Here is a 24,968-nt window from a genome sequence, read left to right as displayed (position 1 = left end):
CTTCTTACCTCAGTTTTCTTTAGTCCATTGTCCTTCTGAAAGCTGAACTGATTATGGCAGTTCTCCACCCATTGCTTTATTCTGGCCACTTTCTTTAGAAGAAAAGGAGTATGCTCCTGGCAAGTGGCAGTTCCATAAAGATGTGGGTTCTCTGCCCGAGTTTGAAAGCCCAAATTTGCACAAATACTGAGCACATTCCCCCTGTAACACCAGCTCTAACCTTGGTCACTAGCCAGTTCCCTTCCATCTCTGTGACCATTTGTGGGATTCACATTCTCTGAGAGAAGCAGAGAAGAGTGATCAAAACAATTCTTGTCTCATTTGTTGCTCCTGTTGTTTTGTGAACATGTGGAATGTGCTGGAAGATTATTTACCTGAAGGAATTTGGAAATTGGATTCTGGTATGTTTTGTTTTTTCTTGACCAATCTCTGCAAGTTGACGCTCAGTCAGGAGACAGTCACGAGATTTTGTGCAGTTCTTGTTCAGTTTCAGTTTAGATGTAGTGTAAAACAGTATAGAATAATGTAGTATAATAAAGTAATTAATTAGCCTTCTGCTATCATGGAGTCAGATGCATCCTTCCCAGATGTTGGGGTCACCCTGCTAATCCCATAACCATTGTGCTGCTGCAAACACGGAGAGTTCCGTCAGCAGCCGCCCATTGTGGATTACACTGCAACAGCCCAGTTCGATTTGTTACCCTTCACTGTGGGAATTCTGCCAATACAACCCAGCTATAGGGGAAAAATTAAATCAATCCACCTCCAATCCTATTTTCAGCTGTTTTCTCAGGCTGCTGTCCAGACCACTACAAATGAGCAAGAAAAATGAGAGTAAAGCAACTCACCTTTTCACCTCAACTTAAAAAACTCCCAGACTCCTTCAAGGTTGTGTTTTGGATAGAAGGGTGTTGTTCTAATGGTCCTGCAGCAAACTGCACAGTTTCACACTAAAATACTTTCAATGCTACCTACATTTATATTTCAGGGAATACACAGAGAAAAACTTGGAAGCAATAAGAGTTTATTTCTCAGTAAGCATTTGCTTTTATTTGGAATTTTATGCTATAAAAATTGCAAAAGCAGCTGAGAACTTCTTATCCTTAAAAGTTAACATAAGGAATGTTTAAAATGCAGTTATTTCACAAAAAATTAGCTTATCTGGTAAGAATATGAACTAAGTTCTCAAATTTTGTATCAGCTATAAATTCAGAGAACTATACCTGTTAAAGTGCACAGTTTACATTCAGCATTAAAATAGATAAGGCACTTACTAAAAGATAAAACAGTTATTAACAGGATTAAACAACTTAATTAAAGTAAATGGGTAACTATTGCTCATCTGCATTGTAGATGATTAATTTTTCCTTCACCAGAAGAATCTCTGCAGGGCAGGAATATTGAAAGAAACAACTGATCCCCCTCCAATATTTACTGAGTAAAGAAAAGTAACAACAACAACACAGGAACAATAAGGTTTTTTTCCTGTTGATTATTGATGATAGCACTTTGTGTCCCAGCTTAGGTTCTTCCTAAGACAAAAATCCAACTATACTGTGGGTTTTTAGGAAGAAAATAAAGGAAAATTTGAATTAAGGATGTAAGCAAGTAACACTGCACATCTTCAGACATCTATTAAGAGGCCAATTTTAGGGAAAAAAATTTATATCTCAAAACACCCTCATAGATTTCTAGGGAGATGAACGTAGCAGTGAGGCCAAAAGAGAAAGTGGATTCTGCAGTTTCTGTGAATATAATGTGTCTTTTTTTCACTCGTGCCAGGTGTCAAGTCTTACTTCATACACAGGTGAATTTGCAAGTCACATTTTACAGGCACCCAAAATACTTTAAAATAACCACGCAGGTGACCTTGAAGAGCAGACAGCTGAACATTCAGGACAAATTGTCAAGGTGAGGAGCCAAGTAACTCTTCAATTTGCACACAGCTTTGTACTCCAACACTAATTACTGTGTCAAAATGCAAAACCTCTTCTGTTATTCACTTGTAGTTACAGGAAGCACTGCACAGGACCAGCACTAGAGAGTGTTCAGGAAAGGATTCCACCTCCACTTTCAGTCCGTGTTCTTTTTAACTTCTGTCTTCAGCACAACATCAATTTCTTCATAAATAGCTCTGAAAGAGGAGGAGAAGGATGACTCCTACATCACATTTCATTTTGACAAATGGCACCAGGGAAATCCTGCCCAAAGTTTACAGTGTAGCTTCCCTTGCAGGATGCCCAGGTCTCCATGGAAACAAAGAGCCATCCCTGCTCTGATTATCTGATTGTACATTTAATGAGGAACCTCTGGATACTATCACTTTTGTTCAAACAAGTTTGGGAACAGAACTGCAGAACACAAAAGGCAAATGCACCACTGTGCAATTACTGCACTAATTAAAAAAAACAATGGAAGCTTTGTTGAGATTTCCCTATCTCAAAATACAGTGGCTCCTCAGAAATAAGTTTTGTACAGATAGCTCAGTTTTTTTTTTTTTTTTTTTTTTTTTTGCAATTTACTGTTAGAAAGGGGAGTTCTGCCATCTGTTGGGTTTTGTATTAGTTTGCTGTCTCACTATTTTGGTTTTCTGGAGAGACACAGCATCCATTCCCTTTTGTAGTTTATATTTAAATTAAGGATTTTTTTCATATGCAGTAGAAAAACACTCTTTAAAAAAAACAATTGCTATGAACAGGAATTGTTCCCGTTCATATTGTTACCTTGTTCCAGAACTACCTGTGCTGAAGTTCAATCAGCTACCTCCAGCAGGACCCTGACTATATTTCCTTCACCTTTCTATATAACTGGATAAGATTTTAGTAATTTTGATAGAGCATTTCTCTTCCATTTTTACAGATGCCAGTTAGTGAACACACTATAGTTTATTCCTTAATTGGTTGTGCCAGAAATATTTGAAGAAATCATACAAAATGCAGCCACTGCCATTTACATCAATGATGCAGCTGGTCAGTCAACTCAGCCTAAGTAGAGTGGTCTGGTTTTCCTCTCAGAAGAAAAAGACATTTTGCCTTTGGTAACACAGAATTTTAAAATTCTATTTTAAATGTTACTTACTCAGTGGGAGCCAAGGGATCAAATTCCATTATTTCATAGTAATGAGGCGACTGTGACTTGTTCTTTGATGTAGCTGTAGAATAAAGAGACACAGACACACCCAGATTCAAATGAGAATGAAAAGCAGGATTACTGCATGTTTTTTGTGTCTTCCCAAAAGCAGCACATTATCTGCTACAGATTCAGCTGCTTTACATGCTGAAATGGACAGATGTGTAATGGACTCCATGAGCAATATGACTTTGTCAATGCCTGTTGCTGTTCCTAGTCACTGACAGCCATTATGTAAAGGCTTTAAGTTCTAACAAGACAAGGAAGCATGAAAGGAAGCATGATTTGCAGTATTTATTACCTGCTGGTGATGGTCCATTTGATGGCACAGTCTGTCCAGCCTGCAGACTTACTGGGTTCAGAGGCACTGGGCTTAAAAGAGTCGTCAACTGAGGACATCAAGCAAAACAATGCATAAACAGATTGTTCCATGGACTGGTTTGACCTAACTTATATAATTGCGGGCTTATCTTTAAACTCTCTGACTACTGCAGGTAAAATTCCAAGGCCAACAGTTAGCAACCCAATTAATCTTCATTCTCCACACAACCTTCAAAGCAACACCTAGTCTTCTATAGCACATGTGTATAATTTACTTCTGTGTGACTTGTTCCACCACACAGATTCAAACATCTGCTTTTATTTGCAGTTTAAAATAAGGACTATGCATGTTTGTTTGGGAGCTGCTTCTAATCTTTTCTATTTCATACTACCTTCATAACATTATCTCAAAGTCCCTTCAGGCTCTTTCCACTCCTTCTGTCATGGGTGTTTCTCTGCAGCATGACATTCGTCCTGCACTGTACTTGGGGTTTAAGTGACTTTTTCGTGGGCTGTGTTTTTGTGGGGGCTTTGCAGGTTTTGGGGTTTTTTTGTATGTTTGTTTTTAATATCTTATTTGTGATAGAAAGTACACCACAGTAACATCATGGCAACAGGAGGAGAGCTCAGCTTGCTTTGCATAGCAACAAATTAAATAATAGAGCAAGAGCTTTCTGCAAATTCCCCTGGGATTGTGCTGGACCCAAGGAAACAGGCTTCCACATTAGGATCTGTGGCAGCAAAAGAGGAAAGTTGACCTGTTTACCAAGTAGAATATTCCCTGAGGTATGGCGAAGGGCCACAAAAGAGATCTTTGCAGTTGGGGTAAATCCAGAAGTTCTCATTTGACAGCTGCCAGACAAGAATGATCATCCCAAACATGAGTATTACTCACATTGCTATAGATGTTCACATTGCTGTATGTGTGTCCAGCTGGGCTGCTTAAACTATTGTTTTGTGCTTCAGCTGCAAATCTAGGAGAGAGCAATACATTGAATATAAGTAAGAAACTATCAAAACTGTTTATTCTGATTGTTCCAACATTTTTTTGGCTGGTCAGCCTTTCTTGTGTGTTACAACTGAGAGCAGCATGGGCAGATGGACCAGTGGCCCATGCACATGAATTATAAGGACACATCCCCTGTCTTGAACCCTTTTCCTGACCTTTTTCATGTTTCTCCCTTTCCCTGCCAAAAGTCAGCTACATTTATGTCTGTCCATGACAAAACAGTGATGCAGGCATAAGTGTATTTTGAATCCTCTGAAACAATGTTGAGCACAGAGGGAATTTTCACTTGTTTTACTTGACTAATATGTAAAAGTAGTTAAGTCTGTGTCCTCAGAGATTCTTATATTCATTAGATGAATTATAGAGCACTAATACCCCTAAGGATCTGCAATCCATTCCTTGATAAGAGACTACTCACAGGGACTGATGAGCTTTTGTAGGAGTTGCTGAATCCAGCTGTGGGTAAATTGATGGATGAGACCTGGTTTTATCTTCAGGGTGTGCAGATAGGCCATCTGAAATTCAAAGTGATAATTAATGGTAATTTAAACATTATTATGCAAAAGTAGCTAGTTGTACTTTGAACACTAAAAGAGTAAAGTTTTTCTTTGGAAGGCCTACACAGCTCTGAAATGGATTGCTGTTTACCACATGAAAGGCAAAGTTTTAATGACTCTGAAAATTCTTAGATCCAAGGATTTTATCTTTGTATTTAGAGCATCAGCAGAGCTCTACATGACAGATACCACTTAAAACTCTTGCTGGTATTTGTAAAGGATTAAAATTGAAATCTAGGGAGTATTCCCAGGGGGGACATTCACACCTTTAACTTTAGCATATGGACTTCCCTAAAGCAGGTAAAGGAGGGGCTACTGCAAATAGTAATTCAGGGTACTTGAAGCCAAGTCCTTCTAACACTCCTGAAAAAACTCCTGTTTCTTCCTGCCAAGTCTACAGAACAAGCAGCTACCAGAGTGTTTTACAGGCTCACTGCAGTAGAAAACAGAGCATATTCTATTGCTCAAATCTATGTAAAAGGGGAGAAAGATTACTATAAAAAAATTACAGGAAACCTTACAATATCTTGCAATTTTGCTCCTATGGACACATTTCAATTCTCCTTTTAAGAAAATGTAAAGAACATCCTTAAAGTTAAGGAGTATAATTTTTTTTTTCTTTCTTACAAGGAACTTCTTGATTCCTCCACTAAGCTCTGGTGGGTTTTAGGGAACCAGGGTGGAAGGGAACTTCCTTCACCACTTACTTGCTGAAGGAGACACTGCAGGGTCCCTTTGCAGCACTGCAGACCCAGAAGATGGAGAATCTATGGAGAGGCCAAGTAGATCACTTGAGGGAGCAGATGGCTGTTTCCTGTGCAGCTTAACATTTGAAAAAGAATAAGTTATGTGGGGTTTTTCCTGGTGTTTTGTTTTTTTAAGGAATTTGCATTGTTTTTTCAAACTTGCATAGTTTTAAGCAAATCGCTGTTTTCACAAAACATTAACTTTTAAAATCGTAATATTAAAAATTGTTAAGTATAAGAGAAGATCAGGACTCTGTGTGTGTGAAATTCAACCCATGAAATAAAATACTCATTTCAGAAAAGATCAATTTCAAAAAGTAAAGAAAACCAGTTCTGAAGTAGAAAATAGAAAGTATTCAATTCTATAAAGCCATTCTGAACGTTTAGATACAGGTTTGATATTGATTTTCTGATCAATCCTGTACAATTCTTTTCATGCTACTTACTTGTGTTAATGAGATTTGATATGTACTTAGGAGATTGATTTTTTCCAGTCCCTTTTTGGATAGAAAACAAAAATCAAAACTACAATAATGTTTCCTAGGACACAGAAAAGAGCTCCCTTCCTTTCTCCTGTGAATGTGTTGGAATTTAAAACATAGCCAGCCACAGGTTTAATAAAACCACATGCTTGAATCATACAGGTTTGGTAACACCAGATGAAAAATAAATGAATAAAAGATGATGCATTTTAAACTCAGAGTCTGCTTAATAATATAAAAATGCACAGACTGCACCATTTGGACCCAACAGTGGATCCATCAAGCAAAACCACCCACCTACATAATCAGAATGTAGTAATAGTGGCTTTTCAAGGAAAACAAGATCATCTTCTACCTTTTTTTAATAATTGTCAGCAGTATTTCAGCATTCAAAATGCATTTTCACATTGAGTCCCAGATGACTGCAAAATTATGGCTTAGAAGAAGGCAAAACATGTGCAAAACTACTTCGGGCAATATAATTAACAACCGTAATTATCAATCAATAAAGGACAGTCATTAAAGATTTGCTACAAGCCATTATTCACAATTCAGAAAAAGCTTTGACTCAGGAAAAAAAATCAATAGAAGAAGTGAATTCTCAAAGTGCAGCAGTATTTCAGTCTCTGGATCATTAACAGGAAACAAATGAAAAGAACCTATGGTTTCTCATTTTTTGCATGGCAGATAATTGTGCTTAGCTGGAGAGGCAATAAATCAGCATTTGAATAAATTTCTCTCTCATTTTTCATGCCCAAGCTTCCCTCATGCATTTGACATTATTTTCTACTTTAGTTACATGAATTTGCATGAAATTCTGCAACTGAGACTTTGGAAAAATCAGTAAGAGTAGTGTCACTTTGCTGTCTCCTGGTACCTCTCAACCAGAGAATAAAATTCTGCATGTATCAGAAGTGTATTTTTCTCAAGGCAGAGTAAAAGGAATGTTCACAATCCTGCAGCTCAGGAGCTCATCCTTAATTACCTCCTCCCGCTCCCGCTGTATCCTCTGGTTCTCCAGGAAGCGAACTCTGTTCCGTGAGAACCTGTGGAAGAGTTAAATGTTCATTCTTACACGCCTGTGCTGTGCTTCAGAAGAATATGAAACCAGTTATAATCAACTTTTGATTCTCAAAAGACTCCAGACGCACCAAACAAGCGCTCCAGGCGCTGTCTCTGGGGCACTTGGCTTTATGGGCAATCTGACTCCCATTCCGGGGCTGTGGTCCTGCTATCTCCTACAACCAACACCAGCCGGTTTTTTCCTGGCCCCACATTTGGAGACAGCCATCTGCTTGTTCCTAAACAAACCCAAGGCTCCTCTGGCAGTGGTTTGTTCTCGGAAGAGAACAGGTGAAAAGCCTCTGTTTTGGCTCGCACATTCAAAGAACGAGTTGGAGTTTGTCGAAGGAAGGGGACCAGGACACCAGCTGGTTCATCACAGGTCCAGTTTATTGAAGAAAGCATCAAACACTTATACAGCAAATAATAAGCTTATGAATATTCTGTAAGCCAAGCAATCTATTGGTTAAACTATACCATGAACTCTTCCTCATTCCTTAGGGGTTACATCTCTCTTTTCTCATGTCTCTTTCACTGTTTGTTATCCTACTACAGCTAGGCCCAAGGACACACTATCTAGCAGGTGCAGAACTTGGAATTAGCCACGGCTTTGTACTTTTCCAGTCTCTAGTCAGCTAAAATCCCAACAGGAGTTTTTCAGTTCTTGGTCTCAGAGTTGTTTTTGTATCTTATCTATAAAAATTTTTCTCCTGCCCTGCCAAGGTCTGTCCAGCAGAACAGTTCCAGGCACACTGACTGCCCTCGGGGCAGTGTTATCTCTGTATACTACAAACTATGTATAACATGTTTACAATTACTTCCCAACACACATCACCTATGTTAGACAATGAGTTTCTACTCTAAACCAATCCAAAAGTGCCAACATCACAGCAGAAGATGGAGGTAGAGAAGAAGAAGAAAGGCTGGACATGGCCAAGTCCCTCCATCTTGTTCCCAAAACCCCTATTCTAAAAACCCCAAAATTTACTTTTTCATCTAGTGATAATTTTATTATTACGCTGCTTAAACTTCTGCTGCTTTCAGGTCTTCATACAAAGCTGGTAATTTGCTCCAGGGGTCATAATCAAACCCACAGGTGCTCTGGGCTGTGTGCCAGGGTCTCTGAGCCCCCTGGCAGGGATCCCAGCAACTCTGGACTCCCAAAGGGATGAACTGAGTCCCGACAGTTTGTCTGTGCTCACACCAGGCAGGTAACTGTGAACATCCACTGCGCCAAATCCAATTCCTTCTGACCAGAACACTTCCAGCTGAGTCCCAGGAAGCCTTCTGTCCTCAGAGTTCTGGGCATTCCCTCATGCCCTCCCAGGACAAGCCACACACCTGTTGTGGCACACAGCCCTTTGCAAGAATTTTTAAAAAAATGGAAACAAAAAAAATTTCCATCTGCATAAATACGTATTTTCTAGGAGCGATAGCAGTGCTATTGTGGGTCCAGAGCAGACCCACACAGGTGACACTGAACATCTGGAAGGTCACTGTGTTTCAGCACCAGGAGCCCTGAGTTGTCTGGACAGATGTATGGACAGTTTATCCAACTGCATTTGCTATTCAGGGTCACTGTACTAGGGAAGCCCAGAAAAAGAGCATAGATGCATAAAGAAACAGCAGTAAAAATACCTTTCCAACTGCAGAGCAGAAAGTATTTATCCGAAATCAAGAAAGAACCAAGAAGCTGCAGACACTAGAGGGAGGCACTGTTACACACATGAGCTGTTGGTTGCACAGCTGAGATTGCTCTGGATTTAATTTGGATTCTACATTAATAATCTGGATTCTACATTAATAATCAGAAACAGAAAATGCAGCACAACTCATCCTCCAACAACATGCACAGTGTGAAACAGATGCAGCTCATTAAAAGCAGCTGGCCCTTTACACACCTCATTGTTCAGGGGGAAATACAAAGAACAAATCTTATGCAACACAAAATTAACCAGATACGTTTTTATTCTTATCCACTCTGAAGTGAAATGGATCTGCACTCGGGGAGACCTGTACCATACAAACCATAGCATTACATTACTAGAATACAGTAGTTTTCTGTCCAAATTAATAATTCTTTCCCTCGCCATATCTTTAGTGAGGAATCTATTGAATTATATCCATAAACTCCTATTCACAGTTTGAGGACTCCTGGCCTTAACAGTATTCATCACTTGTAACAAAAATGTAAGTCCACATCTGATTTCAGTGGATTTACAAGAAAGCTGAATAAAATTCCCTTTTTGTTTATTAAAAGGAAAAACCTCCTAAAGGAAGTGATCACACAGTTCTTACAAGATAGCTGCTGTAAAATCCACCAACACTACAGTAAACAAGATTAAAGAGTAAATGAAAACTTAACATTGTAATGATTAGGCCCAAGGTTTATGCCTGACACTTAGAAGAATTACTGATATTTTCAGTGAAGCACTCAGAACAGGATTAAAAAGAAAAGATTACTAAATTATACAAATTTGCTAAATTTAATACAAAACAATTGCACTTGATGCATAATGATTCCTAGAACACTCTTTAGCCATGGAAGAGATCAGCTTCTTAATATGGAAGGGTATCTCCTATTAAATCAGAACACTCTCCATAAGTATACTCATATTATATTTTGGGGAGCAGCACTGGAATTCTAAGTTGAAAACTAATTTCAGTTTTGCCAGCATGCAGTCATGCTACCAGTGCCATAACAGACAAATACCCAGGATGTCAACAGCAGTACTGCTGTGCTTTCATGTGTGAAAGAGAGAAACATTTTCTCCTCTAAGACAAGCAGAACACCATGTTTCAATCCAGCTAAGAACAGCAAGCAACTCTCCTAAGCATGCAATGAGGCAGAAGGCTGCTCTATGGCCAATTCCTGCAGTAAAGCTGTCAAAATTGTTTAGGAAGGAGGACAAGTATTCTTTTCTGGAAGCGCAGACACTTAACAGAGATAAGCACCAGCACAAAAGGATTTGGAGCAGCTGTTGACAAATTCACTGGACTGTGCCAAAAAAGGGATGTCAAATTCGAAATTATTTTTGCGTGCCTCCATCTGATTTCTTGCCTATGCTGTTAACTCGCTTTACACCACTCTAATGTTTCCTAACTACTTTCCAGAACCATTTCTGAGGTGTTTAGGAGGCAGGAAACACATAATTTTCTCTTTTCCCAATCATATTTCTTTTCTGAATTTTAGGATAAAATCTGTCTCCATGGGGAGGATCAACAATAGGCATAGGAAGCATCTCTCCAATAAGTGTATTTATTCAGGTAGGATTCCAAATGTCAGGAGAGAGGCCCTGCACTTACCTTTCATGTCCCAGGAGGACATTATTCAGATCTTCATTTACTTGTATTAGCTCAACAATTACATCTTCATTCTCCACTGTCACCAACAATTCCATGATCCTCTCCTGCATCATCCGACAGGTCTTGTACAATTTCTGCCCAAGGCAAGGGAGGGGAAAAAAATTAAAAATTGTAACTGTGGTCTCTCAGTGTGTCGGTTCTGGAGATGAATGGTAAGACACTCAAGCACTATAGAATCACAGGGAACATTCCTTAATTTACACAAACCACACAGGTACCAACCACTGCAAATGGAACAATGTCCATGTCCTTGATCTCTGCAATGCAGGGTCACAGCTCCCAGCACATCACTCCTACACAATCTCTACCTCTCGACCCACCTTCCTTTCTAAAGATATATGTGTCTCTAAAACATAAATTACAAATTGCAAAATAACAGAGACCCCCTTCTGGTTGAAGCTGATTAAACTCAGCAGGATACTTGGACATAATCCTGTTCAATGTCTGCTTGAAGAAAAGACAATATTAGTCTAAAGGTCAGAAGTGCTCTGTGAAAATCTCAAGCTCCAACTATTCGTTTAAGTGGATAAACTTAATCTATAGATTTTTGAGAAAGTAACACAAACCTTAAGAGAATCAGCAGATAGGAGAATTATGAGAGTTTATTAAGCAGAATTTTGCATTATTGCCTGGTGAAGTGGAAGACAGTTTGTTTATATTACTCTGCAAACTCTGCATGTTCAAAGAAACAAATTCTTTAGCAACAGGAACTTTAACTCAGCCAACATTTTTTCTCCTTCATACAACACTGGCAAATGCAGGCTGGCTCTGCTTAAAGAAACAAGAAAAAAGCGAGGGGGGAAATGACTCTCTTTGCACACTACTATTCAGAAATTGCTTTAATATTCCAAGTGATCTGATTTTTCCTCAGAAAAAGACAATACTTCATGTAAATCAATTATTTATTTAAAAAGAAATTTGCACCCCTTTGCTAAATCTGTGTCAGGATTGCAGAGTGCTCTACTTTTCAGTACTGTAGCTTCACAGCCCAGGATAAAACACACAAAACTGTGTTCACCCTAATGTCTGTAATTACATTTAAAATCTCCCCAACTGCACACTTTACTATGTGATTCATTTTTAAAAAAATGTGCATTTCTAAAGACTCCATTACAGACTGGCAAGTATCAATACTCAGCAGACAAGGAAATTGAGATACTAATTTCAGGCATGGATTTGTCTGAAAACTGGATTTTACAATGATGGAGTAACAGCTGGAATAACAGTCACCAGTAATTCCAATACATTTTGCTAATTCTTACCAGCTGCTGATCTGGACCCAAATTCCTGCACATCCATCCACTATTTGTTCATTATGTCTATTCACCATCCAGTACAAAAGTTTGTTACTCTTCTTGGCTGATCCTGAACTATTCTTTAACTACAGTTATTTATTGGCCAGCACATTATTTCCAGTGAAATATGATATCTTAAGCCTTGTCCAAAAGAGGGTGGGGAAAGAGAGGAGCCTGACCACTAATGACTATAAAGAACTGTAAACACTGATCAAGTTCACCTTGTTACAGTTTTTATTGAGGGATCCAGATAATCTGAAGTACTAAAATCAATGTCTCCAACTCAGTCAAAGTCTACACAAGCAGCTGTTTTAAAAAAGGATTTTGTTCTGTGTCAACAGAAGTCCAATCCAAGCATTACAGGTAGTGCCACAAACAAAAAGAGAACATTAAGCATTGTTCAAGGAACAGGCCGGCCGTGCCTGATGTTTTACACCACTCCTTGCACAGGGGAAAAAGAACAGAAAGAACAACAGTGAAAGGAATGAGTTTTCATTCACTCTCCTACATATGGAAACTCCACACCCTGTCCTCAACCTTTTGCCAACACTTTTATTACTGGGAGTGTCAGTAAGAATCCGCTGGTTTACTGTGGGCAGCTCAATCTGTGCACCCACACATGAAGTGTCATGGCAGGAGACAGGAAATAAAAGACAACCTTTTTCTGTTTCCCAGCCTTTTCAGAGATTGGACAGAGGTGGTCAAGAATAATACATCAATGTATTCTCAACAGCACCCAGTCAGGGTTCATTGCACAGGAGAATTTCTACCCCGGGGAGGAGAAGCACACAAGGCTTGCAAAAATTAGATCAGTTCTTCAAAACACCAAATGCTGCAAAACTGTCAAAAATGCTTCCTCATTGTAGCAGTTTGGAGGTGAGGTTAGAAACAGAAGGATGCAGTAAAAGCTTTTTAAGTTCTCAGAGACAACGTGAAACTGAAAAGCTTCCATTAACATAGGTCACTATTGCAATGCTGAAGTAATACTGTACTTTTAATTTCTGAACTGGAAAATACAGCATAAGCTCATAATATCACAGAAGGAGCATGAACAGGTTCACTGTCACATCACTGGACTATTGCAATACACCTCCTTCAGGCTACACTTACAGAGCACATGAATTCCTCTGTGGCACAGCAAGCTCCCAGTCTCTGAGGTCATACACACAAAGCCAACGCTTCATATTCTTCAGCAGCCCTCAGTCTGCCCCTAAGGGAGTGGTGATAATGAAGAGAGCTCTGCAAACTCCAGGATGGATATGAGAGTGACACTGTGTCATCATCTGTTCTCCAGCTGGAATGTTCTCGGGGCTGTTTGACAGAACACGCTCAACAGAGAACGCTCCATTATGAAATTCCTTTGCCACTGGAATTCCCTAGAGCTTAAATTTGCATTGCAAGCTGTATTGTCCTTTCCTGACTATCAAGATGTCAAAGGGAAGGTGAAGGAGATGGAAGAAAGCTGAGCAAAATGAGAGATAGAAACCTGTTCTTGGGTTCCATCTGTCAATCTGAATTCAGATATCTTGTTAAAAGACAAGATATAACAATTTAAAAAGCAACTATAACCAAACCAATAGCCCCATCAATGAATTATCATGTACCTGTAAAAGATTCATATCATCTGGATTTTCAGAGCCAGGAACATTTTCTTTCAATATTGATGACATGACTCTCACATTCATTTTTGCCATATCCAGTTCACTGTACAGTTTCCCAATCTGTTGGAATTCAACAGGAGAATATTGTGTAGGTGAACAGAGCAAGTAGAGTAATTTTTACCTCTAATACACACTTTCTTTCCCATTAGGTATAACAAGCATTATTATTATTATTATTATTAAGCATTGTTTTACTCTGGTAACACGACATGGAAATGAATAGAATTAGTTCAGCTTTTAAATGCGCACTCAAACTAAGATCCAAGCCTGATAACACTACTTGTTTTTCTTACAGTTAATCCCTCTCACTGATGTCCCTGTTCCTCCTTTTACTCACATACAGGGCAAGCAGGCATGCAAGAGAGCTGTCCTTTCCTTCCTGCTTTTTATAATAACCTCTTCACACAAGCCTTACGTGAAATAAGTTTGGCTTTCTCGCTTATCTCTGAACCAGCTTTTATCAATTTGCATAAGGGCACTGTAAGATGCAATCAGATATCCACACAGTCGAGCAGTGACTGCACAAAGCCAGCACTGAGGGTCCCTGCAGGGGCACCCAGGCTGCTCAAGCCACACTTTCACAGCACACCCCAGGCGGACCCACCCTCCCCTAAACCTGCAGTGCTGCACCTGCTCCGGAGTCAACAACAACGTTGGGCCTGCGGGAAGAGGCAGGAAGGAACGTTTGGCAGGAATGGCAGAGGATGGGGATGACTTTGCACAAGGCCGGGATGAAATCTGTGAAAACACAAAAAAAAAAAACCAAGAGCTTGGGTTGAACAAAACTTCTGCTCCTGCTGAGAGAGGAACATCTCTCAGACTACACATCTCAGACTATACGCTCCTCATCATCAGTGCTCCCAGGGAATTTCTTGAGCAAGTCCTATTTAAAAAAAAATAAATCTAATGGACATTTTGTGATGAAATGAGGCTTGGAAATCAAATATTTTTAGAAAGGGTTTGCAAATAAGTTCCATCGCAGGATGAAGTGGGAATGGCTTAAGAACAGGCTAGCAAGGAATAAATTAAGCCATCTAAGAGCAGAGAGTCCTTCCCAGAGTGCCACTGCAATTTTGCAGTGAAGGACAATTTGGAATGTGATCACGCTTGGAAGCAGTAGAAAGGCTGGAGGGCCAAGTTTGGGTCTCTGCAGCAGGTAAAACACAAAAGTCTCCTGGACTGAAAAGCAGAAACAGCCTGAGGGAGCTTCACCGGCACTGCATCTGAACTGACTAATAAAAAACTTCAAATGTAAACTCCAGCCTGCACTATACACTACAAACCCTTCACTTCCTGAAGACTAAGGTAAAAACTGTCCTCAGGTCTGCTAAGACAAACAGAAGGTTTGCCACTGATTTTTACTGGCAAGTACATTAGGTAGACAAAGTAATCTCTAATGCACCAGGTGAGGGAAAAAATTAGTATCTATTGAGAGCATTTTTCACAGAGCTTGTTGAAACAACCTTTAAATACATAAGCTTTTGTGTACTCCACTATTCAACCAGAAGATCAAACTTAGGATAAATCTGAATTATTCCTGTCTGCTCCGAGTATAGACATCAAATTCTATAATTGCAAGATTCCACACAGTGATGGATGGCTTTCACACTGCCCAAAGCTCTTGTGAAAATTCTTCTTTTAAAAAAAAAAGAAATCTAGAAAGAATGGCATTAAACCATGTACTGTATTTCCAGCTGCTGCACAATGTTCAAACCATACTTATATTTAATGTCCTAAATGCCACACAATACTACCTATGACAGAGGCTTAAATAACGCTTACTGTGCAAAGCTGGAGAGATACACAGACAATAATATTTTCTTATAGATTTCTATATCTCTCCATTTAATCTTAAAGATAGATGATGCTCATATTCTCAACAGTATGTGTTTTTGTGAAAACCTTACTCATTTTTGTTGAGGCTTTCAGAAGCTGACAAGTTTGGAGCACTAAGCACTCATTTATTTTGAAGCAAACAGCATGCACAGATCTTTTAAAGTCTCAAGACAGAGATGCTTCATTTCTGAGAACAAAACCATGAATCTGTACTTGAAAATGAAATAAACTACTCTATAGTTCAGGTTTCTTCATTGGTATCTTAGCTGTTACAACTGAAACTGATTCCTGCACATGTGCTTAAGTAATTTGGTCATATTCTGCCCTGAAGCATTTAAATAAAAAAACCCAGATCAAACACGCCTTCTGCATCCCATAAAATTAACACATCTCATTTCTGAAATGTCCTTGTGTATCCTCACCTTAGATCCACCACTGCTAGTGTCAGAGGATGGAAATTCCACTCCTTTCTTCAGCAATTCCAGGTAAACTTCTTTTACTTCGCTCACATCCACCATCCCTTGAAAACCTCGTGCCCAAACCTGGTTTTGAAATATCAGGGACAGTAACAGTCACAGAAACGGCCAGTCAGCGGGTCAGGAAAATGCTTTTAAAATGTATGGTCCTAAAGAGAGGTCATTCCCTTCTTCCACTTTGGATAACTCCATTCAGTGCAACAGGAACCACAACAGCTCCAGAGTTAAGCGTGCTTTCAAAAGAGGTTTGCAGGATTTACACAGGTTGCACAATTAAACATTTGCCACATGGCAGAGACTCTGTGAACACCCACAGTTTACTCCAGACTCACCATGATAAAGGTCAGGATTTTCTCCTGCATATCAATGGGCAGGTTGTATCTCGGGTTCAGCAGTTTCACCAGCTTGTCTTTGCAGAAATCCTTCTTCACAACTAGAGACTGGAATCTTGGGCCACAGTTCTCCACACACATCTCAAGCAGCTGCACACACAAAACCCCTTTGATTACACAAAGAATAGGGGGGGAAAACCCACAACTTGACAGCTTTTTTTTTTTTTTTTTTGTTTGTTTAATTTGTTTCAAGTAGTTGTAGGGAAGAGTAGGAATGGATATGAAGCATGGTCACAGCACTTACTGAACACATGGTACCTTAACAGCAGGAAATCTGCCAATATCTTTAAAAAAATCACTTGCACAGGTTCAGCAATAGAATTAATTCACTAGCACATAGGTACCCTGGTCTGACAGATTCTGAAGAGCTCTGCAAGAGAAGACAATCAGATTACTAAATGCCTGTCCTCTAATCTGCCCTGTAAGTGAGAGATTAATGATAAAATAGAAAAGAACAAATTCACCAACTTGGAGCACAATTTCTCCATGTGTTTCAAAGGTCACATTAATTTGAAACAGATGAGCTGAAATGTTCCAATTCTCAGATTCATCTCCATGAGGGAAGTCTGCTTCCAAAAACATGCTTCAAATGCTCAGAGCAGGATCCCTGCAAGCACTGTGCCTGCCCTATCAAACACAGCAGGATGTGGTAATGACATAACACTTCTCCCTTGTACATCTGGAGGTGGCTGATTACAATTCTCATTTTGCAGAAGAGATGTCAAAAACTGCCATTACATCCCAGTCACCCGGGACTTGGCAGGAAACTGGGATCAATCAGATCAGGTGCAGAACCAGGAATAGAACTCATCTTGCCTGGCCCAAATCTAAAGATGGATGATGACCCACACAGGGATTGTCACTCTTGTGCTTCTCTCTCTTCAATTGAAGCTTCATTTTCACTCCCAACGTTAAGAGGGAAGATAGAAAGGTGAAAGCAAAGGGCTGACATTAACAAAAGGCTGCAAAATGTCATGGGTGTTGAGACAAAATTTCCCCTGAATCATGTCACAAGACAGAATGTATTCTCAAAAGGATGCAAGTGTTTAAAGGGATGATATGGTGATCTTAATAAAAGTAGGTTAAGTATACTTTCCTATTGAGAGCAGACTACGTTTGACTAAGTGAAATCATTTTATTAACTCATTCTTTAGCCTCAAGACTCACGGATTTTTCTCCCACTGTGATCAGGAACTTACAGGACAACAGGCTGAAGACCAGAAGAAAATATATTGCCAAAATGAAAACAGGGTAGAACAAAGAGACACTGACAGACTGCTGTGCAAAAAGCTAACTTAAAGATAATTACAAAAAAATCTTGGCTCAAAACATTACTTTTCATAGAGAGTACATGAAACATATGCTAATAAGCCAAGTCATTTGCCTGTGCAGTACTTCAAAGATGCTTTGTGTAAAATATTTTCAACCCAGTGCATGGGAAAATTGTTGTATTACTCCCTATTATTAATTCCCTACTTAGGGGACTGAGTATTTATCCACTGAATGAAAGCACTGAACTAATGGTCTGGATCCTCCACACAATTATGCCAGCCCAGCCCACTCACTCAGGGAAAAACCAAGCTGGTATAAGAAAAAGAAGAATTTGACTCAATTATTTTTAACTGGACTATTAATGAACAAGCCACTTTCATGCTAATAACACCTTTCATTAGAATTTCAACATGGGTATTTATGGTGCAAATAGGATTTCACAGTCCCAACCACTTCCACTGGAAGGAACATATCCAAGGGGGCCAAGCCAACCACTGCTCCACACAGCTCAATGGAAACTCAACAGAAACACGTTTTAATAACAAAACTGGCAAATCAACTTCAATCAAACCATTGAACTTCCTGTCAATGGCAAACAGGATGTGAGAAGTGCTGGAATCGACAGAGCTGGTGCGTTCCAGGATAACTGATCCCAGAGATCTGCACTCAGCAGAAGATGCAAACTGCGTAACCCAAGGCTTCTGGTTTACAGGACCGAACCACAAAACTAAAATGATAAAAGGCATCTACAAAGAGGTGAAGCTAAACTGTGAAGCAGAAACAAAAAATGGGAGAAGTTGGTGAGTACAGCAGAAGGTCAGCTATGTACCTTATCAACAGAGACCTCACTCAGATTCCAAGACTCACTGCACATCTACAGCAGCCAGATTTGGTTCATAAAGCTGAGCAATGGGTGCAGCTTGTGAGGGACCCTTCTCAGCCCCAGGTGGCTGCAAGAATACCCAGATGAACAGCCTGCTTCTTCCCGTTTCTGACTCAAGGGGAACAAGCCATTAATCCGTCTCCAGGATTGCACTCCACTGAACACATCCTGAACACATCCTGATGCCTGCCCAGATGAGGTTTGGAACTGCAATGTGCTCTTTCCAAGGGCAGCATTTAAACCAAACCGGTATGAGCAGCTCTTTCAGCTGCCACTCACCAATTACAGTGCAGGGCCTGGGAACACTTGATCAAGGTTCAGCATTTCAAAAACACTGAATTTTCAGAAGTCTTGAATTTTTTAGATTTCACATTTCAAACACTGAGATTTGGATTTCTTTTGCTCCCACTTGATGTCTTCTTCTTTTCTTCTTTGTCAGCATATACCATAAAGTATAATAAAATAGAGTGGTACTCTTTTAATTGAGGAGCTGGAGGACTTCCTCATGCTTTTGTTTTTTAGATCCTCTGCTTTGTAGAATGCTAATTTAACAAACTAAAATCTGAAGGCCACATGTACCATGCTGATTTTTTTCTGCATCAAAAAAATTACACACAATTAAAAGGATAAGTGGAAATATTCTTAGGAAAAAATACCTGTCAAAATTTTATTCTAGGTAATTATAGAATGGCTTATGTTGGAAGGGACCTTCAAGGTCAACTAGTTCCAATTCCCCTACCATTCACTAGATCAGGTGAATGGTCAGGTGAAGTCCAACCTGGACTTGAACATTTCCAGGGATGGGGCATCCACAATTTCTGTGGGAAAATGACTTCCTTTAAAATATTTTCCAACAATATAATGCGAAGGTGAAACAGTAATTTAATCTTAAATTTCTGCCCACTGCTTTGAATGCAGGAGTGAGAGGAACACATTCAATAAACAATTTCCCCATGTGCTGCTCAGCTCCTGAGACCTTACAGGGATCAGAATTGGGGCGCTGCAGCAAATGCTTTACAAAACCAAGGGAGCTCTGTGCAGGTGACTGAACAGCTGTCTCAGTACTCATTACATAAACAGAATTTATGTACCTCAAGTCGACCAGCAATAAAAAGTCAAGTAACACACACACACACACACACAGTCTGTTGGATTCCTGCCTGAAAGTTCTAATCCCCTTCACTCTGATTGCACAACCTCCAGTGCCAGCCCTGATCTCTCGGTGTTATCAAAGCCTGAGCATGAGGCAACTCCAGGGCCTGACATAAACACCTCCATCCACGTGACTGCACAGGAACCTCAGCAGCTCAGAGCACCTGAAGCCAGGCCATAGCCAGCACATCATCCAGCTGGCACTCGGCCCTCTTCCTCCGAGTAAATAAAGCATCATCCAAGAGTGAGGAGGAGGAACACACTGCTGAGATTCAACACATCCAGTAGCAAAATCAGGGCTGACATGCGCAGTCGAGCTGCTTCCATGGAGATTTCCACACTCCACTCCATGTGCATCCTCTGGGAATGAGCTCCTTAAGCAGCTTCATTACAAGTATTAAATTCAAGGATGTCAAGGTTGAATAGTTAGCAGTGGATCAAAGTGCACTTCTAAGAAATGTGATTTGTAGATACGTCTTAGTTTTATCCAATGTAGGTAGGAGAGACAATCTGATGTAGAGTCTCAAAAGCTAGAGGACCACACTTATTGTAAAGAAATACAGGCACTAACAGTTCATCCAAAAAAAACCCCTTGTTTTTGCAAAACTCTGTGAGGAAAACAATTTTTAAGAGATGAGAGTTGCACAGGGAGGGAACAGCTTATGTTTCAGCGATTGAAAATTATTTCTTTTTTTCCATTTGCAGTTAATTGCTGTTGTCATCTAAGAATTTCAAAATGGAAAACAGGAACAATTTCATTAAGACAATTAAGAAGATAAAACCAGAAAATACAGCACATAGGAAGAGTGATGTGGGAAATGTAAAAGCCACACACGGCTAGCAATGAGGTCATCAAAGGAAAAGATTTTACACATGCTAAAATTATGGCAGTACTGGTAAAAAAACGGCAGTACTGGTTAAAAAAAAAAAAGAAAAAGGAAAAAAGCCAGAGGCACAGGGAGAGAGAAAGTATAAAAGATATTATGCAAGAACTAAAACTAGAAAGAGAGAGTTAGAAGAAAGGCTGGAACTTATTTAAATTTAAAAAAATAAGGAAAAAAGATTAAAGGACACAGGGATAAGAACTCTGCAAACAGAAAACAGCAGCTGGACCAAGAAAATGTGACTGCCTGGTGGGCAAGTTACAGGTGTCATGGGGAGAGGGTGAGGACAGAGAAAGGGGCTGGAACAGAACAGAAATTGCACTCCCAGCTGAGCTTGCCGTGTGCTCTGTCTGCAATACAACGAGCTCCCAGGTCAGTGTGATAAAGTTGTTCCTTGGATAGACCTGGCTCAAGCTCCTTCTCACACTTTTACATACTCAAAAGCTAAGCTACAGTGTCACCTTGGGTATATCTGCACTGTAAATACTCAAGGAACAGCTCCCAAGCCTAAACCCTGGGTTATCAGCAGAGACCATGTCAGATGGTCACAACAGGACCTCGCTGCAGGAGACAGAGCTGACACAGGGATGGCAGGTACAGTGCAAAGCCAGGGCTCCCACTATGCAAACACACAGAACACACAAAAATGTGACTCATGAGACAGTGGAGGAGGAAGCCAGGGAAGAAGTGCGGAAACAGAGCGAGCTAGAGGTCTATACTGACATGTTTAACAATTATCTGCATCTCTAACTTGTCAGGAGACACTTGGGCAATTGCTAAGCGACCTACAATTTGGCCCTATCCATCACCCATCTTCTTTAATCACTTCTCAGCACATCTTGATATAGACTATGATTTTGCACAACAAATACCAAACCTATGAGTAACAGTACTCAAAGTGATGCAGATAGGCCTCTAAAACCTCAAAAAAGGAAATGGTGAAGAAAATACTTTTAGCCAATTAACAAAAAGCTAAAATCCTCAAGAACCTAAATTACAAAAGATATGACTCTTGTCACAGTAGCACTACTGGTAGTCTAGAGTAATTCAAATCAGAAACTCAGGACTTAGGACAGTATTGGAACTTCCTGCATTAACATACTCCAGTAAATCTTACATTGACTGAAATCACAACAGCTCCCCAAACCCTGGGGCAGTTCAGGAACACTGTCAGATTCCAGAGGCCACATGTCAAGTGAGGATATTCCCAGACACTCCAGCCTTTAGGCATAACATCTGAATTTCACACAGCTCACTCTGCCTCTTGCTCCCTTACTTAACTCACCATGGTTACCTTTTCCTTCAAGTTTATCATTTATATGTGATAACATTTCCTTTTACCAAGCACGTATCACACATTCCACCAGTGCTGCACACTGTGCTCAGTCTGACTAAGATCAGCACCACAAGGTGAGTAATAGAATGGCCAAATGCAGCTTTTATGTAATATCCTAACCTCTATGTCCCTCACAAACAGGTGGGGCTCTCGCAGGACAGTCACTGGAGCAAATAAGAACTATCCTACTTTTACACAGAACAAGTTATCTCCCTACCCACCTCGCCACCAGAATTTGCATCACCCAGGAGCCCATGGAATGCCAACAAACCATCTGATCTGCACTGTGGCAGTGCCGTACACACAAACAACAAAGACTGAAAACATCCTGGAGAGTTGTGTCAGAGATAATTTGCATGCCACCTTATCGTTTAGACTGTTTGCCTTCTTAGTGTCTAATTAATATAAATATAGCTGTACTTACAGACAAGGTAAGCCTGATCTCCTTGTGGTTACAGTTTTTTGAAAGCTTCTTCTTCAGTGCTTTAACTGCATCTTTAGGCCTGTGACAAGAAATGAAAGAGGAGAAGTTACCAGTGATGTTTTCTAGTTCATAACTTCATCCAAGAACCAAAAATACCAGCCTGAGACACAGGACCAAATCCACCCCTGTGCTTACACCCACATAAAACCAGAGCAATTGCCCCATCGATTTCAGCAAAATCTCTTCAGCACTGGAGCAGAACAACAAAGCAGTGAATCAGGTTTGTTACTGCAGACTGTGCATTACTCCAGAGACTTGTGCAGAGATAAAGTTTTGCTCTGCAAAGTCTGCTCCAAAATGATGTTTTTCCACTGTTGTAGAATAGAATTACATATCTAGCTTTTATTGCCATGAAATGAAATATCAACTGCCAGATATATCAAGAGTTGACTGGCAGCTTTCATGCATGATGCAATTAGAAAATATTCTCCTGGGAGTGCTGTCAGGAGTAGGGGTGTCATGGATAACTTCCAATCTTATAATTGCAGGATGCACTTAACTCATCTGAGTAACTACCAGGGATGCATGGACAATCCACTCCAGCCAAGAGACAAGGGCATTCTAACCCAGACATTTTCATTTCTATATATACACCCCATATCTTTTAACTATCTGTGTAGGAGGAAAAGGGTGGAAGATGGTATCGAGGTTATCACACGTGGGAAGCAGTTTTGCCTCATTAATACGGACTGCCTATAGTGTACAATTATTAGGGCCAGCCCAACACTCATGATCAACATAAACAAGATGTCCTAACATCTCTTTAGGATCTCTCTAGAATCTAAGGTGGAGCAATAGGCCCAAATACAATGTTTCACTTAAAAAAAACTCAAAGAAATCTTTGTTGAAAACATTTCAAAGTCAATGAAATTAGGTGGGTGTTTACCACTACTGCATCTCTTTGTTTGAAGTGCTATACTTCATGAGAAAAAAAAAGAAAAAAAAATAGGACACATTTCTCTTTTTCTTAATCATATGCCATACCCAGGCACATCAGTAGAGCATCAAGTGACAGATGGCACAGGAGTGGCGAAGTTTCCCTTTTAGAGAGCTGTTCTACAATCCCAGTCCCATTTGCTTCCCCCACTGAAGCATCTGGAAATGCTCTGGTCAGGAGCTGGATATTGCATTAAAATAACAATTTGCCTAATTAGATGCAGCAGTTCTGCTGCTCCTACTATTCTGTTACAGACTGTGACTAGTAGTAGCTGCCTAGGAGGAAGTTACAAGGAGCTCCTCTGCAAGCTTAAGCTGTGCACAAAAGGAAACAGTTTATTTAAAAAAAGGCTCTGTTGCATGGAAACTTTACATAAAAACTAACACTGAGGGTCAAAGCGTGCTGTTGCTTATGGCAATAACCAGAAGGAAGTCATTATTACTGACATTCTAAGCACTAAGAACCACGGGTGAGAGCATGGAATCCAAAACAAGGAGAGAAGAGAAAAGTTGATACAGTAAAAAAGACACCTGCGCAGAAAGTAAGCCATACCTCATTGTTCTGGAGAAAACTCTTTAGCTAGTGTTAAAATATGCCCCTACTAGAATGAGTTCTCAAGATGCAATGTTGAAGCAGACATTACATGAGAACAAGTTTCCTTTTTTCCCCTTTTACAGGTGGAAACAAGGAAGTTCAGAGCAGCAAGCGGCTGAGCAAACCTGGCTGTGGCTGTTGGTGCAAGAGACCAGCTCAGTCCTGGGAGCACACCTGGATGGGATGGATCTCCCTGCACGGGATCCAACCCGCGCTTCACAGCCTGCCACAGACACTGCACGGTGGCGAGCTCCAAGGCGAAAGCCAAGAGTTTTAAACATTGTTGTAGGCACCCAAGCGCTCAAAGCCTTTTTCCAGGCGGGTTTGCAGAGCATGACGAGCAGATAAGAAACCTTCGTCACCACTTTGCTCTACCGTGTGTCTATGGGGAAGAACCTCCGAGCCTAATCCGTAAAAGCCCCGATGGGGAAAAGCTTTTCCTTGGGAGCCAAAGCCACGAGCTCCCTGCGCTATTTCGTTTCGGGTCACTTCACACCAGCGTCCTACGCCGGCTGCTCGATGTCGCCCTGCCCTCGAGCGACGCCGGCGCCACCTCCGCGCCCCGCAGCCCCCGGCCCGCTCGCTCACCCCTCCTCCGTGGCGTTGATCACGTCGCAGATGTGCATGAACTGTCCCCACTCCTCCGTCTGCAGCGACCCGAGCGTGGCCCGCTCTGAAAGGCCAAGGGGAGCCGAGGGTCAGCGCCCGGCGGGGACGGCGGGGAGGGCGCGGGGGCTCCGCTCGTCGCTACTCACCGACCAGGCTGCCCACGGCGGTGCCGAACGGGTCCCGCGGAGCCTTCCCGAAAGCCATGGCCGCTGCCGGCAGCGTCCCGCGGGCTCTGCGGGGCGGCAGCCGCGGCCCCGCCGCCGGATCCGGCCGCTCCCTCCCGCCCCGCCGGGCGCTCCCTTCCTGCGCTCGGGCGGGGCCGCCTCCAGGTGCGGCCGCGGCCCCTCCGACCCGATCCCGGCACCGGCACCGCCCGCCCCGCGGGTCGGGTCCCGCCCGGGCACCCCCCGGGACAGGGCTCCCACCCGGGCATCTCCGGGGACAGGGCTCCCACCCGGGCTCCCCTGGCACAGGGCTCCCACCCG

At 41.1% G+C, this 24,968-nt stretch overlaps 1 protein-coding gene across 1 annotated transcript; it reads right to left on the bottom strand.

The window, feature by feature from the left end:
- Nucleotides 1-1,510: 1,510 nt before the first annotated feature.
- TOM1L1 (target of myb1 like 1 membrane trafficking protein) lies at nt 1,511-24,715 on the bottom strand. Its single transcript, XM_054278840.1, has 15 exons — nt 24,630-24,715; nt 24,463-24,547; nt 22,284-22,362; nt 16,273-16,422; nt 15,887-16,006; nt 14,259-14,366; nt 13,572-13,688; nt 10,613-10,746; nt 7,230-7,290; nt 5,724-5,838; nt 4,878-4,974; nt 4,346-4,424; nt 3,431-3,518; nt 3,079-3,151; nt 1,511-2,134 (listed from the first exon to the last, which is right to left on the bottom strand). Exons 1-15 carry the CDS (start codon nt 24,685-24,687, stop codon nt 2,074-2,076), a joined length of 1,425 nt encoding a protein of 474 aa, XP_054134815.1. The 5' UTR covers nt 24,688-24,715; the 3' UTR covers nt 1,511-2,073.
- Nucleotides 24,716-24,968: the final 253 nt, after the last annotated feature.

This window comes from Melozone crissalis, unplaced genomic scaffold, assembly GCF_028551555.1.
Source record: "Melozone crissalis strain CALT ecotype California unplaced genomic scaffold, PUWL_Pcris_2 ptg000026l_1, whole genome shotgun sequence".
Classification (NCBI taxonomy): domain Eukaryota; kingdom Metazoa; phylum Chordata; class Aves; order Passeriformes; family Passerellidae; genus Melozone; species Melozone crissalis.
The sequence above is the reverse complement of the archived record's forward strand: the minus strand, read 5'-3'. Positions and strand labels throughout refer to the sequence as shown.

Bases quoted from the DNA above. Each gene is read 5' to 3' on its own strand.
- TOM1L1 (XM_054278840.1), bottom strand. From the start codon at position 24,687: ATGGCTTTCGGGAAGGCTCCGCGGGACCCGTTCGGCACCGCCGTGGGC. The intron at 3,152-3,430 runs GTAATAAATACT...TTTATTCTACAG, and splicing joins AAATGGACCATCACCAGCAG to CTACATCAAAGAACAAGTCA. The intron at 2,135-3,078 runs GTAAGTAACATT...CTCCTCTTTCAG, and splicing joins GATCCCTTGGCTCCCACTGA to AGCTATTTATGAAGAAATTG.